This window comes from Oncorhynchus masou, chromosome 15, assembly GCF_036934945.1.
Source record: "Oncorhynchus masou masou isolate Uvic2021 chromosome 15, UVic_Omas_1.1, whole genome shotgun sequence".
NCBI lineage: Eukaryota > Metazoa > Chordata > Actinopteri > Salmoniformes > Salmonidae > Oncorhynchus > Oncorhynchus masou.
Window position 1 is genome coordinate 8,222,618 of NC_088226.1, and position 17,348 is coordinate 8,239,965.

Here is a 17,348-nt window from a genome sequence, read left to right on the forward strand (position 1 = left end):
CAGTTACACATATATCACCATGAATGCAATGCTTTGCATTGATCAGAAAATCGGACATTTCATCAAGTCAATGATTAATACATTTAGGAGTTCATCAAACCATGATCTACCAAGTCCTGAGAGACTTGCTGAACGTTTTATTTAAAGTAGCTTAGTTAAGATTGAGCAATAATCAGTTCCCTTGTTTAGCCTTTACCCTATAGGTCTCATTATTTCCCTTTGATAATTTGACTTTGATCTTGAAATGAAGCAACATTTATATTACAAAGGAATAGCAGTTTTTAGAGGCCCCCAAGTCTCCATGTTTTGATGGATACTGAAGCAGTATTTAAATGTTATTTAAGAAAGGGGGCTGGTGTAGGCAGCTGATGGTTATAGGTTTGGGATGAAACATGGCAAATCCTTTTCCATGGGATCAGTCTGGATCCTTTTGAATGTGTTGCACATCTTTAAATCATCATCTCATGGCAATAGCCATTGATTAACCCCTGTCCTGCACAGGGTCCATTCAGTAGACCAGGGGTTCTTAAACTTTTTCAGCTCAAGACGCAAATGAGAAATTGACCGTCCTCCCATGACCCAAATTAATAATAAATAGTGTGTGATTGTAGATGTATCCTCAAAACTCGTGACCCTCCTTTCACATACCCAGGGCCCACTCAAGGTCCCAACCCATAGTTTAATTAAGAAACCCTGCAGCAGACTATTCTACGTGTCAGTACAGGATGATACTGTATAGCACCAGCATGAAAGTTGTCTTCAAAAACTCAGCTTTGGTTGCTGTGCGGTGTTAACATTTCAACCCATTTAGTTGTCTTGTTAATAACCTTAAGTAGGTCTGTTGAGCCCTGTGACATGCTTGGTGTAATCAGAATCAACCAGTGACCACAGGGCTGGAGGGAGTTGCTGCTGGCTCCTTTCAGATCTCGCTGGGGAGGGAGTTAGAGTACCAAGGCCAGGGGCTGCTGTCTATGGCCAGGGCAGCAGGGCTGTTGTTGCCGGTGCCATGGGTGGGGAAGAAGGGGATGTAGGGGATTGTAGGAAACAGCAAAGGGCTGCCCGGGGGGCTCTCATCCAGGGGCATGGGGAAGCCTACATCATCTGTGTCCCACACGTGGAAAGCATTGTGGGTCAGGACTATGGGGGGGTGTCTGGCAATGAAGCATTCCGGATTTCTGTTCTTCTCTAGGTCCTCGTCAGTGGGGCCAAGAAGACATTCTGATGAAAGGGGTAAACAGAGGGGACACTGGAGATAAGTACATTTGCTTCAGGACTAGTGCCCCTGATCATCTCTGTGTTAGCTAGTCATGTTGCCATTTTGCATAGAAAAGCTTAGGCTTATGCCTATTTGACACAAGTTATTTGGTACACTTATACATTGCGATGGATCAGCCTAACAACTACATAGATAAGTTATATTTCCACCTGATTTTCGAACATTTTAAGTTCATACCTGTTATATCAAGGGCCAGGTCCTTGATCAGATGTCCAACTATAGCATAGGCGACTCCTACCACTACCAGTGCTGCAATCAGCAGGTAGACAACTGCCTTTGGCAACGGAATGAGGTCCCGGACTGCCGGTTTATATTCCTTGTACAGCGGGTCTTCCGTCCCGACGAGTACGTCGAATTTGTAGACTTGTTGGGAAGCATGTGCCTCATCATTGAAATTAAAACTGGTGAAATTGAGGGCATTCATTATGGAAAAGTAGCCTAAACGATATAGCTCTAATGATGATAAACGCGCTGATGTCCGGAGATGAGGCAATCACCCCCCCCCCCCCCACAACACCAAGACAAGGACTTGATTGGTGGTGATTCTTGTATCCGTGCAACACTCAAGTCTCAACTTCTTTGATGTCTCAGTTCGAATGATCCTAAAGGTGATTGAAAAGCATGAAACATGTATATATGTTAATATCTCCACCAAATATAGTTTCATTTATGGAGATATTACTTCAAAACGATTTCAATACCATTTTGACAGTACAAGCGTTAGCTGCTTACCTTGATTTTGGACGACCGCTGTTTTGATGAAACTGGCTTTGCTTAGATTTATTTTTTAAGGTCCCTAATTGAGAGAGAACTTTTGGATGTCTATCTGAAATTAATTTCCATGTTCATAAGTGAGTCCCCCTGGAGTTTTCCTTTGACGCGCTTCTTTGTCATCTCCCTGTCTCTGTCCTTGGTTCTGTAATGAACCCAACCAATTTTCTCGCGGTAGTAAACAGTTCTATTCCTAGACCGCCCACTGTTCATCACTCAAGGGATAAACTTTATCCAGCCTCCACGTAAACAGCCAACCTGTATCAGCTAGATGTAGTTGATAATGTTCCCTTAATTCTATAGTTGATGGATTTACATTACCAAGAAATGTTGTCTCCTTAAATATACTAAGGACTCATGGCGTGAAGATCATGCCAATTAGAACCTTTACAGGAGATAGTTAATCGACACACGATCGCATGTAGTGGACGAATTTGTTTAATCCATGTTGTTTATGAAATATTGTAGACATTTCCTATTCAATATAAACCGACTTTCATCTTTGAAACATGTAGTTGTTCTTCTCCACTCGATTATTTTAGAGGGAATATACTTCTCCGCCGGGAATAATTCAGGGCACAGCTCTGCCTTTTGGCCTTCAATGCTTTCCCACATTGACTGGATTTGTATTTGTAAACGCTAATTGTTAGCAGATTTTGAAACGCAACCTCATGAGCCAAATCCTAACTGGAAATGAGCATACAGTTCATGACCTCATGACCTCAATGTGTCAATATAGACTGTCCCTATCAAACAAATGTATTATTATTATTACCCTACTTGTTAAAACGAATCATTTCTACCAAAAAAGGAGCTACACTGGTTCATGTTCAGTGATTGACTTCTATTTCCTTAGGTAGAGAGCAGGCTTGGGCATGTATGGTATTTATCTGTTTCATAATTCCCCATTTCAAAGCATCAGTAGACATGCAAAGAAGCAGAATCGGAACAGATTAGAGGTTTTATTCCCTTTATGAGACAAGCCTTTATCTGCCCACCCCATGTCCTTCATTTCCTGATGGATTTAAACTGCTAGAGCCACTGGAATACCTCCAGAGATTATCTCCTGAACTATGACAACGTTTTGTTCTGTTGGCTCAATATATCTACATATAGCAACAGAATGCGGACCTCTTGTCAAGTTGTGTATGCTTCATGTACGTGTGAAATGCACATGCCACCTGCTTTCGTTATTTTTCACAGAAGTAGTGCACTGGGCCTTTACTAGTCGTGTTTTAGCGAACCGATTTACCCCCCTCCCCCTACAGATGCCTGTAGACTATCTGTGCAGGATGTTTGAGAGATGTTGGGGGTGAAATTCCAGTTTGCGAATCACTTCTTTCACATAGAAGCCTCTAAATAAATCAAAGAGAATGCACATCAGACACAGCTAGTAGGCTATGGTATGTTGAGTTATAAAGGATGTTAGGCCGAGATTCAGTCCGAGCAATCCTTCAATCCTTTCGGCAATGCACCTTTGAAAGGAAATGTTTCTGCTTTCGCAGAGACGACATTCAAGGTGAACGCTGCATATTTCGGCTGAACTGGAAGTTACCTTTTAAATGTCAAGCGCGCTATAAAACACGGATCTTCCATGGTCCTGATTGAATCTGCTTTACTCGAAATGGAACTGAAAGGACACTGCATGGGTTAAATTACCGCTGAGCCCCTGCCAGGACAAATCACTGTGTAGATGACCCAGCCAAAGACACATTTTCCAGTGTTTGCTATGGAATTCTTGCAATACAACACCGCTCATCAATCAGTTTGACCCAGACATTGCGTCAAAGTCGCCAAAGCAGATTAAGCTACTGCACATGTGCAGCATGATAGTTCTATTGAGCCTATATCTTCCTGTCTGTCACACCATCTCCTCTGCATCATCCTGTTCACCCTTCTGAAGTTAGGTGTTTGTCTATCCTAGGAACTGCCTAACATGAAATTCAGCCCTAAGTTTGACTTTGTTTTAACCTCTTCCTGTCTCCCCCTCTCCTTTTCTCTTTTTTTTCAGTTTGCTGATCACTTCTGTTTAAATCCCACTGGCATTACCTCAGTAGGCCTAATCCCCAGATATCAAAACATTTCCACAATGGCTGAGCTCAAATGGATGTACTTTAAAGTTTGTTTGATCACACAAAGTTCATCCTGAAAATACCCTGTCTCTGGTGCTCTAGCTACAGTTGAAGTCGGAAGTTTACAAACACTTAGGTTGGAGTCATTAAAACACATTTTTCAACCACTCCACACATTTCTTGTCAACAAACTATAGTTTTGGTAAGTCATCTACTTTGTGCATGACACAAGTAATTTTTCCAACAATTGTTTACAGACAGACTAGTTCACTTATAATTCACTGTATCACAATTCCAGTGGGTCAGAGGTTTCATACACTAAGTTGACTGTGCCTTTAAACAGCTTGGAAAATTCCAGAAAATGATGTCATGGCTTTAGCAGCTTCTGATAGGCTAATTGACATAATTTGAGTCAATTGGAGGTGTACCTGTGGATGTATTTCAAGGCCTACCTTCAAACACAGTGCCTATTTGCTTGACATCATGGGAAAATCAAAAGAAATCAGCCAAAAATGGTAGACTTCTACAAGTCTGGTTCATCCTTGGGACCAATTTCCCTGAAGGTACCATATTCATCTGTACAAACAATAGTATGCAAGCATAAACACCATGGGACCACGCAGCCGTCATACCGCTCAGGAAGGAGACGCGTTCTGTCTCCTAGAGATGAACGTACTTTGATGCGAAAAGTGCAAATCGATCCCAGAACGACAGCAAAGGACCTTGTGAATATGCTTGAGGAAACAGGTAAAAATATATCTATATCCACAGTAAAACGAGTCCTATATCGACAGAACCTGAAAGGCCGCTCAGCAAGAAAGAAGCCACTGCTCCAAAACCGCCATTAAAAAGCCAGACTATGGTTTGCAACTGCACATGGGGACAAAGATCTTACTTTTTGGAGAAATGTTGTCTGGTCTGATGAAACAAAAAAAGAACTGTTTGTCCATAATGACCATCGTTATGTTTGGAGGAAAAAGGGAAGAACACCATTCCAACAGTGAAGCACGTGGGTGGCAGCATCATGTTGTGGGGGTGCTTTGCTGCAGGAGGGACATGTGCACTTCACAAAATAGATGGTGTAGCGGGTCTTATATGTACCACAGGAGAACCAAGAAATGAAGAGCGACACCACGGCTGTCTTTTTGGCTTTTATGTTGATCTGCAATAGTATTGTGAAAAGACAGGACAGGATCACATCAGTCTCCAATGCACCATCTGACAAGTTGTTCTTACTCTCTGTGTTTTCTTGGACTGAAGAGAACGGGAGCTACGGGTGGTACCAGGGTGTTAGTAGGTGACGCAAGCACCCAGATGAAATAAAATACATTTAATGAAACACAACCCGAAGATGTTAACATTATTCAGCTACTGTAGCTGCCTACCGAACATGAACAGGCAGCACCAGTAGCGCAACAATTAAAAATAGACACCTAAAGTAACTGGCAATCATATCGATCTGACTTCCCCCTTCTGTCTGAACTTGGAATATTCCTATTCACGGGCTTTGGCCACTGACCCTCAATCTGGTTGTTGTGTACTTTTCTAATAATTTGAAGTTTGATGGAAAAACCTTTTTAACTCTCCTACAATGGCATCATGAGGGAGGAAAGTTAGGTGTATATATTGAAACAACATCTCAAGACCTCAGTCAGGAAGTTAAAGCTTGGTCGCAAATGGGTCTTCCAAATGGACAATGACCCCAAGCATACTTCCAAAGTTGTGGCAAAATGGCTTAAGGACAAGGACAAAGTCAAGGTATTGGAGTGGCCATCACAAAGCCCTGACCTCAATCCCATAGAGAATATTTGGGCAGAACTGAAAAAGAGTGTGTGAGAAAGGAGGCCTACAAACCTGACTTAGTTACACTAGCTCTGTCAGGAGGAATGGGCCAAAATTCAGCCAACTTATTGTGGGAAGCTTGTGGAAGGATACCTGCACGTTTGACCCAAGTTAAACAATTTAAAGGCAATGCTTCCAAATACTAATTGAGTGTATGTAAACTTCAGACCCACAGGGAATGTGATAAAAGCTGAAATAAATCATTCTCTACTTTTATTCTGACATTTCACATTCTTAAAATAAAAAGTGTTGATCCTAACTGACCTAAGACAGGGAATTTTTACTAGGATGAAATGTCAGGAATTGTGAAAAACTGAGTTTAAATGTATTTGGCTAAGGTAAGGTGTATGTAAACTTCTGACTTCGACTGTAAATGTTTTTCTCCCACTGTCTTGACCGGACCCCAGCCTCACAGTTAAATTCATTTGAATGTCATTTTTGATGATAAAAATGTGTTTATTTAATTGTTTTAAAGAATATGCATTCAATCATTCAGAATGCGTGTCGGTGTATGATACAGTATTGTTCCGAGTCTACGTTGACAACTAACCAGTTCACAGCACGTGTCCTCCAGAACCCGTTTTTCGCGCGCAATTTTCGAGGTGGCCAGACAGTTCTGACAAACTTTTATGACACAGTGCAACTGAATAATATACATACTTTTTTGGTAAGTAGCCAGCAACAGTATTTGGTTGTTTCCAATGGAGTTTCGCTAAATATTCCTAATATTTTGGTTACCACCACATGATTTACGATTGACAAAACTCGAGACTGGATACCTATTTGGTTTTGTCATGATCAGATCAATCTGAAGTGTTAGCTTTATGCCTAGCTAGGCTAGCTGGCCAGCATAGCCCAATGTAATGTTAAAGTAGTTGAGTCAGAGGTTAGAGAAAGTGGTTTGGTTGAGTTGTTACAGAATTATCTAACTTCCATACCGGTTGCACTTATTTTTCCTATGCAACATTTTGCTCATAGAAAATGTCCCAGCTCCTCTTTGGAAAGCCAGCACCTACCTTTCAGTCTACACCAAAACTTTGTCATCATCATCCTTCATCACCCAAGGTAAATGAAGGAAAATATGACTGTCCAGCTCAACTCTGAATGACAGATCTTGCACCTTTGAATCCTTTGCTACATATTTTTGACAACTGTACACATTGTCAATGTATATTACAGGGATCAGAAAATGTTATGGTTTGATTGACATTTTCTCCCTGTATTCTTAGGACCCTGAACAAGGACATGGGCCAGAACAGGACATCCCTGATGAGACATTTTCATTTGTGCCACTGGACGAAAGCCATGGACAGCAAAGGTATGGCGTTACTGGGTTTAAAGTATTATTCATGTGTTCTGTTAAGTATTTAACTTTTTATTTTTTATGGAAGTGAGGACTCCGGCATCAACATTTCAAACATATCCAATAGACGTGACGTACACAACAGTACCTCCAGCGAGCGCCCAGGTGAGGAGGCTACGACTGTTCTCAGTTTAACGATAGAGGAGATAGGGAAGAAGGCCCAGGATCTGATAGAGCGAATCAACCAGAGCCGAGCCATGGACCAGGAAATCATGACCACCTTCGAGAACAAGTTAATGAATAAGGTATCAAAAAGCATATGGTCAAATTTTATTTTATTTTTTAAAGAATGCATTTAGATTACGAGTCTAGCCTAATGTTTATGTGAAGGAGAGTGACTGTGACTAGTGCGCGTGTGGGTTCCTTCCCAGGTGAGTGAGGTGTGCCAGCAGGTGAAGGAGCAGATGTTCAGCAGCTATGAGGAACATGGCCGTGGGATGGAGGCCAATCTGCAGGAGCTGTCTGAGGTTCTGGAGAGGTGCAGTCAGCTCAGTATGGAGCTGCAGGGAGCCAGCCAGACCTTATCAGCCATTAACAACAGCCTGCAGCGGACAGCTAAGAACTGACATCTACCCAGCCATTAATTTATTTGAACTGTCTTATAGCATCCCGACTTCGGGGAGGTCTGGAATAATTAAAGCAATGCCTTGTTTGTTTGACTGTGGTATGTCAAATATAACATAAAACAGTGGTTGTAAACTGAGTGGGTGTTGGAAGCTTTTTGTTTATAAAAATTATTACATAACTAGTGTGGATATTTTTGTTCATACCCATGACCAAATAGCATTATAGAACATATTTAATGGGCCAGAATATAGGTTTGTGCCCAGTTTAGAATCAAAAACATTCACCTTAATGCCTATGGGTCGGTCCACCAATTCACTGCCAAGTGTAACTTGGTATAATTATTTTTTTTGAACATACTGTCATAAAGAGCAGATAACTTCATTAAAGAAAGTTTTTCTATCAAAAGACGTCAAATAAAAATAATTACTATAGTAAGTGCCAAATAAAGTAACAGGGTTGATGACTTCTTAAAGCAGCTAAAAAATCCCTTGTGACAGGGGGAATGGAAGCTTGTGTGCAACAGTGGCAATTGAATGCAAGCTTCACCCAACATTAAAATTGTTAAAACATTTCTAGCCTGTCTATCCATGGGTAAGTAACAGGGTTGACGTGTTATTCTCGACCCACTCAGTTTTCCATCACAAAACACCAGAAAATGTCCAAAAAGAGTAGAACCTACTTTTAGATGTTCAATGTTTAGAAAAATATATATATAAAGAGTTCCGTTCACATAAGTGTTGACCTTAATGTACAGATAAATCACTAATCACATTAAATAAGTATTTGCAAATGACCTTTTCAAAGCAACAAAATAACTTCACAGTGATGGGGGAAACTTTTGAGTTTAAGTGTGTTAGATTCTTCCAGAAGTCAGAGTGCACAGAGGAGCATGTCAACGTACTGAATATAGGCCATTTAGCGAGTCATAATAGAAATCTGATTTATTGAATAGTCCGTGTGACAGGCTTTTAAAATTCAATAGTGGTGCACAATTTCTATATCAAAGGGACGCAAAATACACTTCATGGAATACCCCAAATACAAATTTCTCGGATCTGCCTAAATGGTCACAAATACAACGGCATGATTATTTAAACTGCTTTCATTTATTTACTTAATTTAACTTTTTTCCCCCTAACTCTAACAGTACATGCATTATCAATTATTTGGCATTCAATTACAAATAACTGGTCATTAGTACCATCACAGTTCTAAAAACTCAGGACATACGTATGGATCATGACCTCATTTTAAAATGTTTGTCCAACCATTTTACTACAAATGCTGTGAGGAAACAAGCGATTCATTCTGAACCATTTCAACTTCCACCGTATAAGTAAACTATTTCAAACACATTCTAGACAGAAATTGTCCAAACAAACCAGTAAGTACTAGGGTTTTATGAGAGTAGAAAAATAGCTTTGTTTTTCAAGTTGAAATAATTACACTCATGAATTGTCCATGAGATCGATGATAGACTTGCCTTTAAAACCCGACCTGGTCTTTCGCATAAAATAAAGATTTAGGACTGGTTTCCCGGACACAGACTAAGCCTAGTCCTGGTCTAAAAAGCAATTTCAATCGAGATTCTCCATTGAGCATGCTTTTTAGTCCAGGACCAAGCTTAATCTGTGTCCAGAAAACCAGCCCATATTCTACAAACTCAAGAGAGAGGAAACATTAGCATTAGTTAGTTACTGTAGAAGACAAGCCATCAAAGCAGTGTAGAACTACTTGTCCTTTGTTTAAGGAACAGATTGACTTTAGGTTTCTGATAGTGGTCTGTTTTAGCACTAGCAGCAGGCAGTTAGTTATTAACAGTGAAAGACTGCAGTCCAGTGATGGCTCTGCCCAGAATCAGGGCATGGATGTCATGGGTACCTGGAAGACAAAGAAAACAATATAAGGAACCATGTGGAACAGTGCTGATGCTGAAGTTGAGGAACTATATAAGGAGAGAGAGACTTTTTTTCTCATTTGAAAGTATTGTGGAAAGTTCAATGGTTTTCCCATATGACCTATTTATTGTAAATGACATTACTGACCTCTACTGGTGAGGAAATAAACCACAATAAAAAAGTTTTGCATCCATATCCTCTTAGATCTGGTTATGGCCTTCTTTCTCCTCACCTTCGTATGTGTTGACGGCCTCCAGGTTCATAACATGGCGGATGATGTGGTACTCATCAGAGATGCCGTTTCCTCCCAGCATGTCTCTGGCTTGCCGGGCGATGTCCAGGGACTTCCCACAGCTGTTCCTCTTTAGCATAGAGATCATCTCAGGGGCTGCCCTGAGGGAGGAGAGAAGACATATGAGATAAGTCTCCTCAGGTTCTATTCACTCTGAAACAACCAGAAATTGTACTTCCCCTATGGTGTGTAGTTATTTGTTAAAAAGTGGTGTCACACTACAAGACAATTATGTCACATCATTTCCAATTCCCTCTTACTTTTTGGCGTCGATGAGTCTCCCAAGCTGTAGACAGGCCTGCAGACCAATGGTGATTTCTGTCAACATGTCGGCCATCTTTTTCTGCATCAGCTGGTTTCTGGCCAGGGGTACTCCAAACTGGATTCTGAGATTAACAAATATCATGAGTAGCAGAACATCTTAAGTTCACACAGAAAAGCTGAGAAAACCAAATAAGATTCAAGAGCTACAGACTTTTGCTCGGCCCTGCTCATCCAAAACAACATCCCATACCAATAGTAGCCGCAGAATCCTCACCTGTCTAGTGTGTACTGACGAGCCGCGTGGAAGCAGAACTCTGCAGCACCTAGTGAACCCCAGGCGATGCCATACCGGGCATTGTTCAGGCAACCAAAGGGACCCTAGAGCCAAAGAGAACAAACAAAACATTTATACCAACAAGGTTAAACAGCATTATAAGAAAGTCTGGCCATCCACATAAAAGTCAGTACATGAGAGCGGTATCCTGGCCTCTACTCACCCCCAGGCCAGAGACTTTGGGCAGCAGGTTCTCCTCAGGAACCTCCACCTCATCCATGATGATCATGCCAGTGGCAGATGCCCTCAGAGAGAACTTGCCCTCGATCTTGGGTGTGGTGAAGCCCTTCATACCGCGCTCCAGGATGAAGCCACACACCTTCCCATCGTCACACTTGGCCCAGACCACAGCGATGTCCGCCACAGGGGAGTTGGTGATCCTGACGAAGGTGAAGGAGATGAGGGAAGGCATTGTAATTTAGGGAGGAGCCATTTTATCAGTATGCTACAGAATGAGCCTGGTTTCTAGGGCTATATGGAGGACAGTTTTGCATAAGTTTCACAAGACGTGATGGGAGAATTGAACAGAACCACGTACTCAATGTCAAACTAAGCATTTCCCCAGAGGAAAGTGTTACATCAAATATATAAAACATGAACTACAGGCCCAGGTTACCAATTAACATGTATTTATTCAGTGTTAAGCTTACGCAACGTGAGGGCCAATGCACTCAATGGTTAAGTATACAACCACAAAGTCCAGTTCAGTCACTGCTGACGTCTCTCAGTTCAGAATCATAACACTCTGTGAAACCCGAGTAAAGGGGAACTGAGGGGAACCTAATATTCATGCACCTAGCATTAATATATTTGTGAACAGCACCACCCTGTGGATTAGTTTACAGAGTGAAATGTTTACAGATTTAGATAAGAGCCAAACCACTTGATCTTGGGTTTATTATTTGAAAAATACATTTAAAAAAAAACATTTTAAAAATTGCTCTAATGAATACAAAAACTCTGAAGATTTCTGTATAATAGAAAGCATATATTCCTATTCTTCAGCATTTTTCGAAGTGGCCTATTCTTGATGTTTCATGAATAGGTAGTCTTTTCAATCAGTAGAGGAATGCATTCCAAGGTGTTGAGACAAAGGTAGCCTTCATCAATGTTTGTGGTCTGTAGGTGTTTGTTCTGTCATATAATCCATTGGCTATTTATAGGAAGCAATTCTAAAGTACTTTGCACTGAGTACATCACAAAACACTGAGTACATCACATCTAAACATCAAGGTTCTCCTAATGCCTGCTATCCAGCTACACACATCTCTGTCCAGTCAGGCCTGAAGTCCTCATGGGGTGATGAACTGTTTCCGTCACTATGTAGTAGGGCTGGGAATTACAAGGGACCTCCCGCTACGCTATTATCACGATACTTAGGTGACGATACAATATGTATTGCAATTCTCATGTATTGTGATTCAATACTGCGATTTTATTGCAAGGTTATGTTCCAAACATATTGCTCACTATATGTCTGCTGCAGAGAGACGAGAAAGCATGAGAACATTTGTTTTGATCAGTCAGGAAATAAAAGTGCTGAAGACATGGTGGCTCACTATTTAAAAAGGAGAGAACAAGCTATAAGATGAAAAATACCAGAGTTTTGGTGCAGGTACAGACAACTAGCACCATCTAGCAAAAATTATATATATATAAATATATATTACACAATATCGTCATAAATAATATTGCGACATGTAACTGTATTGATTTTTTCTCCCTAGCACTACTATGTAGTGAAGTACAGTCTCCCAGTTCTACTCACCAGGTCTTGGAGCCAGTGAGAGTGAAGGTGCGGCTGGAGGGGTTGAACTTCGCCCGGGTCTCCATGCCACCGGGGTCACTGCCGTGGTTGGGCTCAGTCAACCCAAAACAGCCCAGGATCTCTCCACGAGCTGGGAGGTAGAGGACGCATTACAGGACAAATACACCCAGATACAAACAGGACTGTGTGTCATTTAAGATGAGGCTTAAGGGATGTGGATGTCCCCTCCTCCTTACCCAGCCTGGGCAGCCACTTCTCCTTCTGCTCTTCGGTGCCGTACGCGTAGATAGGGTGCATGACCAAGGAGGACTGCACACTCATGACAGAGCGGTAGCCACTGTCCACCCTCTCAACTTCCCTCGCGATCAAACCGTAGGCCACATAACTCGTCCCAGCACAGCCATAGCCTGGTCAAAGTGTAGAGGGAGAGAGGTCACATCATAGGCAATAACCTCCAAAACAAACAGTAGGCCGACATTAAAAGGGAATTAAGTGAATCTACAATTAATTATCTAATTTACATGATCTATATTTCAATTCTTCTGGCATCACACATATAGTTGATTCTCAAAAACAAATAGCCTTTAACATTTTGTGATCAAAATGACTAAAGTCCATTTCACAGAAAACAAAATCCCTCTTTGAAAGCTTACAGAGAATGATATAACCCCCAGGGGCTTACAGGTACATTATCCATTTCAAATTATAAGTTTATAAAACATGTACCAGTGGGCTGTCACTCAAATTAAAATAAAGAAAACTCTAAGAAATACAGAGTTTAAGTGATAAAAAAAAAACAGCCAACCATGTTTCCCACCCATTCCCATCCCGCTCACCAGTTAACAGGGTCAAGTATATTTGTCCAAGCCTCAATTGTTCCCTGAGTAGCACCATTAATTCTCGCTGTCGATAATTCTAACTTCTAACAGTAACTGTATCCACTGGCGAACTTGGAGAGAGTGAGGTGATTGCCATCTAAGAGCCATCAATCATCTCTGATTGATTGAGAGATTCAAGGAGCTATCATCATTAGGTAACATAATATATGCCAAACATTGAATATTTACATTCATGCACATCGCACTTGTACCTTTGCCCCAGAAGCATTTAACTGCAGGGCACTCACACAGCATATGGAGTTGGGGCCAATTTCATCATGAAATATTTTCTTGGTGTTAAATACAGTCTGTGAACAAACTTATAATGTATAAATTGATGGCTTGGAAAACAGGATGACTTATTTTTCCATATTCTGTTCCAGTTAAAGGGTTATTCAGATTCAACAAGATCTGTGAACCAAACTTTTTTAATAGCTAGCTCAGAATGAGTGACATCGGGTGGTGCAGGTGTCCTGGAGGGCAAGTAGTTTGCCCCTGGTGATGCATTGTGCAGACCTCACTACCCTCTGGAGAGCCTTACGGTTGTGGGTGGAGCAGTTGCCGTACCAGGCGGTGATACAGCCTGACAGGATGCTCTCGATTGTGCATCTGTAAGAGTTTGTGAGTGTTTTTGGAGACAAGCCGAATTTCTTCAGCCTCCTGAGGTTGAAGAGGTGCTGCTGCGCCTTCTTCACCACGCTGTCTGTGTGGGTGGACCATTTCAGTTTGTCCGTAATGTGTACGCCGAGGAACTTAAAACTTTCCACCTTCTCCACTACTGTCCCGTCAATGTGGATAGGGAGCTGCTCCCCCTCCCCCTGTTATTTTCCTGACACCACACTCCGAGGGCCCTCACCTCCTCCCTGCAGGCTGTCTCGTCATTGTTGGTAATCAAGCCTACCACTGTAATGTCGTCTGCAAACTTGATGATTGAGTTGGAGGTGTGCATGGCCATGCAGTCATGGGTGAACAGGGAGTACAGGAGAGGGCTGAGAACGCACCCTTGTGGGGCCCCAGTGTTGAGGATTGGAGGGGTGGAGATGTTGTTACCTACCCTCACCACCTGGGGGTAGGTAACAACATCTCCACCCCGCTGATCCTCAACACTTAAGTTCCTTGCTCAGAACATATGAAAGCTGGTGGTTCAATTTTCCCAGTTCTTCAATATTCCCAGTTAAGAAGTTTAAGGTTGTAGTTATTATAGGAATTATGACACGTCGACTATTTCTCTCTATACCATTTGTATTTCATATACCTTTTTGACTATTGGATGTTCTTATAGGCACTTTAGTATTGCCAGCCTAATCCTGGGAGTTGATAGGCTTGAAGTCATAAACAGCGCTGTGTTTCAAGCATTGCTAAGAGCTGCTCGCAAACGCAGTAAAGTGTGGTTTGAATGAATGCTTACGAGCCTGCTGCTGCCTACCCCCACTCACTCAGACTGCTCTATCAAATACCAAATCATAGACTTAATTATAATAAACACACAGAAATATGAGCCTTTGGTCATTAATATGGTCAAATCCGGAAACTATAATTTCGAAAACAAAACAACAAAACAGTCTAAATATTGCTGTTACATTGCACAACCTTCAATGTTATGTCATAATTATGTAAAATTCTGGCAAATTAACTACGGTCTTTTGTTAGGAAGAAACACAATTTGCAACGAGCCAGGCGGCCCAAACGGTTGCATATACCCTGACTCTGCTTGCAAAGAACGCAAGAGAAGTGACACAATTTCCCTAGTTAATATTGCCTGCTAACATGCATTTATTTCAACTAAATATGCAGGTTTAAAAAAAATATACTTCTGTGTATTGATTTTTTTTTAAAGGCAATGATGTTTATGGTTAGGGACATTTGTGCAACGAATGTGCTTTTATCACAAAAGCGCTTTTGTTAAATCATCACCTGTTTAGCGAAGTTGAAATAGACTGTGATTCGATGATAAATTAACAGGCACCGCATTGATTATATGCAAAACAGGACAAGCTAGTTAACCTAGTAATATCAACCATGTGTAGTTAACTAGTGATTATGTGAAGATTGTTTTCTTATAAGATCATTTTAATAATAGGTAGCATCTTACCGTGGCTCATTGCAGCCACAAGGTCCTTTTGACGCTGCACTCGCGTAACAGGTGGTCAGCCTGCCACGCAGTTTCCTCATGATTGCAATGTAATCGGCGTCCAAAAAGACAGGTTACCGATTGTTATGAAAACCTGAAATCGGCCCTAATTAAATCGGTCAACCTCTAATGGAGATCAGTCCTTTCGAGAGCCCAGATAATTTATTTATAAATCCCATCATTGGATGGTTCAGTAGTTGGGTTTCCCAAGGGACTCCATAGGCCAGCATAGCTGATCTAAATTGTAAATATAGAAAAAATGATTTACCTGGTAATGTATATGCATTTCAAATCTTTGAATGTTCTCAAACTATTACTGTCCAGGATATCAACAAGGCCACCCTCCAGATGACAAAGGTATTGACTCACCTTTAATAGTTGGGCCCAGGACACCCAGCTCCCCCATCTCTGACACAATGTCTCGATGGAACACTAAGACAAAACAGGCAGCTTGTTATGTCGACATGGTTTGCATAACTGACAAAATTCATAATATTGACATTCCATCTTAAAGGGCAAAACTGATCCTTAAGGGTTCCTTCCTAGGTTATTGGCATAAATAGCTCAATGGGCTCTGCCTGGGTGATGGTGTGTCTCAAAAGTCAGACCCACCTTCGTTTCTGTTGGCCATCAGAATGCGGGGCATGAGTTTGTCCTGACAGTAATCACGGAACGAGTCTCGGATCATGATCTCGTCCTCAGTCAGCTGACCCTCCAGCTCCAGGCCATCCCGCCAGTTAAACTGAACCTTGGCTGGTCGTTCAGTAGAGAAGGATCATAGAGCAGAGAAGCACAATTGAATAGCCATCAGACCCCAAAAATAATAGAAGGGCAATATATGTATGATTGATCTGAAAGGAGTTGATATCAACATACGTGCTTTAGCCTTCTTCTCACTAGCTTTCTCTGCATCTGTGGAAAGGACACAGATTGAGTACTTCCCCTGACAAATAGAGGCATGATGATTGTAAGAATGGCTTTGTAAAACTGCTACCATTGTGTTCTCATGATGGCAAGGTCAGTATTGAGTAATGTTATACCCTTTTGTGCAGGTGCTGCTGATCCCTGAGATCTTGATGCTGAAATGATGGCACATCTCTGGGGGTTGACCAGCAGACGGCACACAGCGCTTCTCAGTGCCATGATGGGTAGCTAGATTTCTATGAGAGAAAAACAAGGAGAAAAACGTTTCAGAAGAAAATAATCCATAAATCAATGCAACAAACTCAAATAGTTGTCATTTCAAAGACATAATGGGTTATAACTTTTAACAATTATGTAATTTGAGAAAGCAGGTGGAGAAAGCAACTAGCAAATTGAACTCATGTAGCTGCATAGGATAGTTTGAGGAGTAATAAATCGTGATTAGTTTCGACAATGTTGAAAAATAGATGTGGTGGTTGGCAGCCAAGTTGTTACGCAAGATAACATTAGCACTAGCTCGTAGCTATCCCAACTATTTACAAATTATCTGGCTAGATAAATGATGATCTGCAGGCAACTGAAACTTGGCAGCTATTAACACACCTCACTGTGTGTGTTGGCCACGTTAGTTGATGTTAAAATTGTAGTTGTGATAGCTAAAATAGCTAGCTATTTAGCAAAATGCTGCATGCAGATAAATGAATACGATTAGTTAGTTTACGTTAGCTAGACTAGCTTGAAAGTCAGTCTTGCTCTAGTATCAAGATGTAAAAGCATAGTATCGAGTTTATTTACTTGACACGAACACAAACTTACTGTTTCATCAATGTCCCAAATATATTAGCCAACTTCAATACATAGACTGACCTGTAATTTACAGAGGAATTTACAGCTGGAGATCCTTGACCCAGGCCTCGGTAGGTCCTTTCCAAATTGACAAGGTAGAGGAGGACAAACGTTAACACAGG

At 41.3% G+C, this 17,348-nt stretch overlaps 2 protein-coding genes across 3 annotated transcripts; one reads left to right on the forward strand and one right to left on the reverse strand.

Annotated features, from left to right (window-relative positions):
* Window positions 1–4,631: 4,631 nt before the first annotated feature.
* LOC135555236 (synaptonemal complex central element protein 2-like) lies at window positions 4,632–8,036 on the forward strand. Its single transcript, XM_064987555.1, has 4 exons — window positions 4,632–4,682; window positions 7,191–7,279; window positions 7,392–7,569; window positions 7,696–8,036. Exons 1-4 carry the CDS (start codon window positions 4,632–4,634, stop codon window positions 7,888–7,890), a joined length of 513 nt encoding a protein of 170 aa, XP_064843627.1. The 3' UTR covers window positions 7,891–8,036.
* Window positions 8,037–8,814: 778 nt separating this feature from the next.
* LOC135555487 (glutaryl-CoA dehydrogenase, mitochondrial-like) lies at window positions 8,815–17,348 on the reverse strand. 2 transcript variants are annotated; one of them, XM_064987962.1, is made up of 12 exons: window positions 17,248–17,348; window positions 16,497–16,616; window positions 16,333–16,368; window positions 16,069–16,209; window positions 15,826–15,888; window positions 12,684–12,854; window positions 12,448–12,577; window positions 10,843–11,059; window positions 10,620–10,723; window positions 10,342–10,467; window positions 10,022–10,182; window positions 8,815–9,772 (listed from the first exon to the last, which is right to left on the reverse strand). In XM_064987962.1, the coding sequence occupies exons 2-12, from the start codon at window positions 16,597–16,599 to the stop codon at window positions 9,699–9,701; spliced, it is 1,326 nt and encodes a 441-aa protein (XP_064844034.1). In that variant the 5' UTR covers window positions 16,600–16,616; window positions 17,248–17,348; the 3' UTR covers window positions 8,815–9,698. The 2 variants fall into 2 exon arrangements, with proteins under 2 accessions (XP_064844034.1, XP_064844035.1); XM_064987963.1 differs by having other exon boundaries at window positions 17,197–17,281.

Coding starts and splice junctions, on each gene's coding strand:
- LOC135555236 (XM_064987555.1), top strand. CDS start 4,632: ATGGTAGACTTCTACAAGTCTGGTTCATCCTTGGGACCAATTTCCCTG. Junction 4,683..7,190: donor TGGGACCAATTTCCCTGAAG/GTACCATATTCA, acceptor CTGTATTCTTAG/GACCCTGAACAAGGACATGG. Junction 7,280..7,391: donor GAAAGCCATGGACAGCAAAG/GTATGGCGTTAC, acceptor CATATCCAATAG/ACGTGACGTACACAACAGTA.
- LOC135555487 (XM_064987962.1), bottom strand. CDS start 16,599: ATGGCACTGAGAAGCGCTGTGTGCCGTCTGCTGGTCAACCCCCAGAGA. Junction 12,855..15,825: donor CCTGGGCCCAACTATTAAAG/GTGAGTCAATAC, acceptor CACTTTGACCAG/GCTATGGCTGTGCTGGGACG. Junction 11,060..12,447: donor CTCACTGGCTCCAAGACCTG/GTGAGTAGAACT, acceptor CACCTTCGTCAG/GATCACCAACTCCCCTGTGG.